At 51.1% G+C, this 5,975-nt stretch overlaps 1 protein-coding gene across 1 annotated transcript; it reads right to left on the bottom strand.

Moving 5' to 3' along the window:
• Nucleotides 1–2,967: 2,967 nt before the first annotated feature.
• On the bottom strand, nt 2,968–5,516 carry SP8 (Sp8 transcription factor). Its single transcript, XM_084860451.1, has 2 exons — nt 5,496–5,516; nt 2,968–4,395 (listed from the first exon to the last, which is right to left on the bottom strand). The coding sequence occupies exons 1-2, from the start codon at nt 5,514–5,516 to the stop codon at nt 2,968–2,970; spliced, it is 1,449 nt and encodes a 482-aa protein (XP_084716577.1).
• Between the last annotated feature and the right edge of the window lie 459 nt (nt 5,517–5,975).

Here is a 5,975-nt window from a genome sequence, read left to right as displayed (position 1 = left end):
ACTTTTGACTAAATAGTCTTACTTCAAAGTAAGTCCAGTTGCTATCAATGGAGCTTCTCTCCTGAAAACATGCCTTTCATGAGACCTCCATGGAATTGTTGCCTAACAAGTATGGGATGTATATATGTTTTCAAAAGGAATATCAGTCAAGGGAAAGGAGTTCAACGGTGAATTTAAAGATGACACCTTTTTAATTTGAGAAAGAAATTAACTAACCTAACAACAAATATTTTATCTGGCGTTTATTAATTCCATTTAAAATCTTACAGATAAAAATCAATTACATTTCATGCATTTAAAATGCAAATTTAAAGTGTTCCAGCGAAAGGCTTCTTTTTTTCATTTCAATGTGAAATATCCAAACTTATTTCAACATTACAATGAGATTATTTGTTTGCAGGCTTTGCAAACTCTTAATGTAGCAACAGGAGTGTTTTAGTAACATTCACCATTTTTATTTTCAGGAAATACACATAGGCCATCATTAGTCAGTTTCACTTGGACAGTTTATTTAATACATGGGTCTGGGTGAGCCCACTGTTTTGAAATATAGGAGAACTCTCACTTAAACTATATCTGAACTGCCAGCAAATGCAAATAAGTACATGCTCCATTAAATTAAATGTCATTCAACATTTATCAAATATTGTTTGCTTAATTACAGTCTTATGCCTATCTAAATTAATATTCAAGCAAAAACTATATCCTGAAGTGCAATTTGCTCTACACTTCAAAGAACAAGTTAAAAAATGCAGTTAATTAGAACTGCAACAATAACGCTTTAATATTTTCTTGTGACCAAAAAGAAAAAGAAAAAAGGAAGGGAAAAAAGCTCAAGTGTACTTCAATATATTTTAAAATATTTACTGGAAGTAATATACAAGAAAAATACTATACAAAATCGTCTCCTGGACAACTGCATCTCACACCGATACACTGGTGGAGTTATATTTAATTGTTAGCTATTTTACAACGATTTCCGTTGTACAAACCATTAGGTTTAGAAGTATTTTACAAATATGTGTCTCTATTTCCCCCCACTTTTTTTGGCATTCAAACTACAGACTCGCTGAAAAGCAAGGGTATTTCCTTGCATCTTTAATATCAGAAAAATAATGCTACAAATAATGACAATTTTAATCTTAGGTGGCTTCCAAAGTATTGCATGAATATAGATGCTGGAACTCTGAGAGTGAACTGAGGGGATGGTGTTTTGTTTTGTTTTTTAATGGGGGAAAATGTAAGAAAATGCAGTCATTAAAAACTGGATTATTTTCCTTTGACGTTTAAGATAAAATATCTAAGGGGGATCTGAAGGATAATGGGCACCATCCAGCCACAATTAAACACTTTTGACAGTCCTATTGATTTCAAGTGGCAGGGAGATAAGCATGAGCTTAGCATTCCCATTGAAGCCAATGAGACTTAAACTTTGGCTGGACCATACTCAGAGGTTTCCAAGAACAAATGTAACCATGTGTGTGTGTGAATAACAGTGTTGGGGTTGCCAGAGTAATTACACTTTCTCCAAGAAGCATTTTTAAGACTAAACTTTTAGTATGATTTAGACTGTGATCAATTAAGGCAGAGAACTTGGATTTATGGCCCAATCCATAATTCACTTAAATTAGCAGGATTTAAGCCAATATAGTCCAATTGGGTGAGAGGGCTGTAGTCCAGCCTTATGCATGTTTATTCAGCAGTTCCACTGTGCTCAGTGCGGTTTACTCTCAGATAAACATGCATACAGATTGCAACTTAAGGCAACTTACTATGCAGTCCTATACATCCTTTACACAGAAGCAAGTTACACTATGTTCAGTGGTGCTGGCTTCCTATTGTGTGTTTAGAATTACTCAGACTTGCTTCATGGGATTGAGCTGTAAGGTTGAGATCCTACAGACATAAAAAGATCCTTCGACCAGAATTCTTTTGGCATGGATGCCACTTACTTCGGAGTAAATATTTTAGGATCAGGTCCAATCTATTTAAAATTCAGGATTTTTAATCTGTCTGTAAGTCTTATCATTTCAAAGAGAATGACACTTCAAACATTCATTTACTTGAAAGTAAGTTTAATTGATTCCTTTAGAATGTAAAACCCAAGTTAGGATCACAGTGTAAATTGCCTTGGGCTACCCTCTTAAGCACAGTTTACTTGGAAGTACTGTAAAATATACCCAATTTATGAAAATCAGAATACATTGGCAACGGTGATTTGCAAACGGGGAGTTTAGTGACCACACCTACACACACACACACACACACACACACTCTTCAGGCGTCACCCTTTTTACTCCAGAGTAATCCCACCAACTTCAACGGCAGTATTCTAGAGGAAGCGGATTGAGGACTGCACTTTCAAAACATAGTTGAATAAAAGTTTAATATGTAGAGCGTTCCTTTGAAACAATAAAAAAGTTTCCCATCATATGTTATTCAAAGTGCTTTCAGCAGGAGATCTTGGGTGCTCCCCCCGCCCCATAAGAGACGCTAGCTCTCTCACGTGGTTCTTGCCTTCCCTCTGTAATTTGTCCAGATCTGGATTCTCTCCCCCCCCCCCCAACCCCTCACGCCGGTTTGAGAGCGCCAAACCTCTTCCCCTCCAGCGTGGAAGTCAGTGGGGCTAACTCTGGAGCGGCTGCTTCGCAAACCAAAGCTTCCTCGGAGTTCCTCCTCCTTGCCCGCGCACGTGCGGTTCAGGGGCAACCAGGAGCAGGGCAGCCAGAAGCCCAAGATGCGGGCCGCGTGGCCCCGTCAGCAGAGCAGGGCGAGTCCGTGCGGTGGATCGAGGCGCGTTACTTACATGTCCAGATCCCCCTCCGCAAAAGCCGCTCACGAGGCGCGGGAGAATTCGCCGTGGGGGGCGGGGGCGGGGGTGGGCAGCAGGAAAGCCGGGCGGGGGCTCCTCCCCGCCTCGCCAGGGCTGGCGGCGGCGGCGGCGGCGCGCGCGCTCCCGGGCCGCTTTCACTCCAGGCCGTTCCTGTGTCCGGGCTCGGGCGGCTGGAGCAGCTCCGGGGAGTGGCAGGGCGGGCTGCCGGGCGCGCTGTGCTCGCTGTCGGTGTCGCTGCCCTTCTTGCCGCCGCCCGCGCCGCCCGCGCCGCCGCCGCCCGCGCCGCCCCCGCCGCCGCTGTGAGTCTTGACGTGCTTGCTGAGGTGGTCGCTGCGCATGAAGCGCTTGTTGCAGACCGGGCAGGCGAAGCGCTTCTCGCCCGTGTGCGTGCGCAGGTGGCGCTGCAGCTCGTCCGAGCGCGTGAAGCGCTTGCCGCAGAAGAGCCAGTTGCACACGAAGGGCCGCTCGCCCGTGTGCCAGCGCAGGTGCGCCTTCAGGTGCGACGTCTTGCCGTAGACCTTGCCGCAGCCCGGGATGTGGCAGCTGTGCAGGCCCTTGCGGCGCAGGCTGGCGCCCGCCGGCCCCAGCCGCTCGGCCTCCTGGCAGTTGGGGCAGTCGCAGGTGGCGCGGCCCGAGTAGCGCCGGGCCGACGAGCGCGGGGAGCCGCCTAGCGGGGCGGAGGGCCCGGCGCCCAGCATGGAGCCGCCCGCGCCCGCCGTCAGGGGCGAGGGCGCCGCGTCCGGGTAGGAGCCCGGCAGCACGGGCTTAAATCCGTCCATGAGGTGCTGCCCGGCCGGGCTGAGAAGGTGCGAAGACGCGGCGCCGCTGCTGAAGGCCGAGTGGCCCGCCAGGCCCGAGTAATCCGAGTTGTAGGCGCCCAGCGGCGAGTGCAGCGAGCCCGCCTGCAGCCCGCTGGCGGCGGCGGCCGGGTGGACCCCGTTGGGGTTCTGCACGTCGAGCCAGCCGGCGCCCACGTCCCACCAGCTGGAGGCGCCCGCGTCGCTCGGGTGCGAGGGCTTGAACCACGACTCGTAGGGGTGCGCCATGCCCACGCGCGGGTAGATGCCCTGCAGGCCGTCCACCGACGTGTGCACCTTGGAGATGAAGACCGGCTGGTGCGCCGCAGCGTCCTGCGCGCCGCCGCCGCCGCCGCCGCCGCCCGCGCCCGACGGTCCGGGCGCCTGGAAGACCGAGTAGTCGTTGGCGAAGGGCGAGCCGGCGGCCGTGCCGCTCGACGTCAGCGAGAAGGCGCTCGAGCCCGGCGAGCCGCCGCAGCTGAACGAGTCGGACACCAGGGCGGCCGCCGCGGCTGCCGCCGCCGCGGCCGCCGCCGCGTGAGCCGAGGAGCCGTTGCGGGCTGAGGCCGAGACTCCGACGCCAGCCAGGCTGGAGCCCACGACGTTGCAGCTGCCGGACGACGAGGAGCGTTTCCACGGGTGGAAGCCCTTGGCGAAGGACGACGCGCTGTCCGACAGGGCCGAGGGCGACGGGCTGGGGCTGCCAATCTTGTTGCAGGTGGCGGCGAGCATGGCCAGAGGAGTGGAGCCTAAACGCGGTTCTTCCTGCAGCGAGAGGGGAGAAAGGCCGGGAAAGCGCCTGTCAGCCTCGGCAGGAAAAGATCCCCCACCAACAACAGCAACTTGCCCTGGCTGGCTGGCTGGCTGGCCTCACCCGCCGAGGGGGAAAGGTGGGCTACAAGCAACCGTCCTCGGCACCAGCTGCTACCGATGGGCTTCTTTACACCTCCTCTTGGCTCCCTCGAGGACATTTAGCCACTGGTTCCCTGCTCAAAATCCCCGGAGAGACTTCCTTTAAATAATAACGCCGATTTCTCGAGCTGAAAATGAGTCGCAGCCCAAAGACAAGGCAGGAACCTTTGGGCTTAAGCTAAATCCCAGTTCAGAGGCACTGCGAGTCCTACAAACTGAGGAGGAAAAATGCTTTCGCCACAAGTGAGCCTCAGTCCACAGGCGCTCGGTTCCTCCAGTACATTCCCCTCTTCCCCGGAAACTACGAGCAGGATCGTTGCATTTAGCCAACACAGACTTCATCTCGATTTAGAATTTATTATAGCTACTGAGTAAACTTTTTTAAACGAGGGTTCCCACCCCAGATTTCTTCCTCCCCACCCCCCAAATCCCATTCCTATTCACACGTCAAGGAAACAGATTGAAAGAAAAATGTTCAACATACCTGCAGGAAATGACGGACTCAGAGAAATGTTAAAGGAGGGGAAATCAACAACAACAAGCTGTCGCAATTTTTTTTAAAAAAAATCTCACAAGGAAAGAGAAGACAGAGAAAGGCAAGCTACCTTTTCCCCTTCCAGTAGATAAGAGAGAGGCCAGTTCTCTGGGATTACAGGAATAGCTCAGCCCAAGCTCTGGAGGTTGTTAAGGGCTAATGCCCTTAAAACCTTTTCCTGCACACTGACAAAAAAAAAAAAGAAAAAAAAGTGACTGCCCCCTTCCCCCCTCCCCCTTTTCTCTTTCTTTTCTCTCGAACTCACTTGGACTTAAGAGAGAAAGGCAAAAATAAAAGCCTCAATAGAGGAGACTGATAGCCCCCGGTCAAGAGAGGGGCTACTTTAACCCTTCTCAAATCGCCAATAAAAAGGTCCCAATTAAAACAGCAAGAGGGGGGAAAAAACCCTCAGACTCACCCCTAGAAGTGAAGTTGCCATCCCACAAAGTGCCCTCCTCTCAGAGGATCTTTTTTATATTGATAAATCAGAGGCAGTGTTTTTTTTAGAGGTGTGCAATACAATGATCAGTTCCGCCCATTCCACCACAATTGTAGCTCCTTCTCAGGCTTTGAAGTGCCGCTGAGCCCGCGCCAGCCAATCTACAGCTTCGTCGACCGCTCAGATACGTTCCTGCGTGAGGTCATCAGCACCACCAAACGCCTTCCGCTGCCGCCGCCGCCGCCGCCGCCGCAGCAGCAGCTCCGCTCAGAAAAGAAAGGCGCACAGCCCAGCAAGAGCGATTGCAAAGGGAAAGATGCATTGTAAATGCAAGGGAGGGTGGGCAAATGCACAGACGCTCTCCGAAGCGCACCTCTCCTGCCCTCTTCTTACTTCGGTGTTTAAAGCACAACTCTATGGACCATTCCCTGTTTCTTGGATGTCACTCAGTGAATTGCT

Source organism: Heloderma suspectum, chromosome 5, assembly GCF_057233095.1.
Source record: "Heloderma suspectum isolate Gila_16-S chromosome 5, 16-S_ref, whole genome shotgun sequence".
NCBI classification, from domain to species: Eukaryota; Metazoa; Chordata; class Lepidosauria; order Squamata; family Helodermatidae; genus Heloderma; species Heloderma suspectum.
This window is presented reverse-complemented; position numbering and strand designations above follow the sequence as displayed.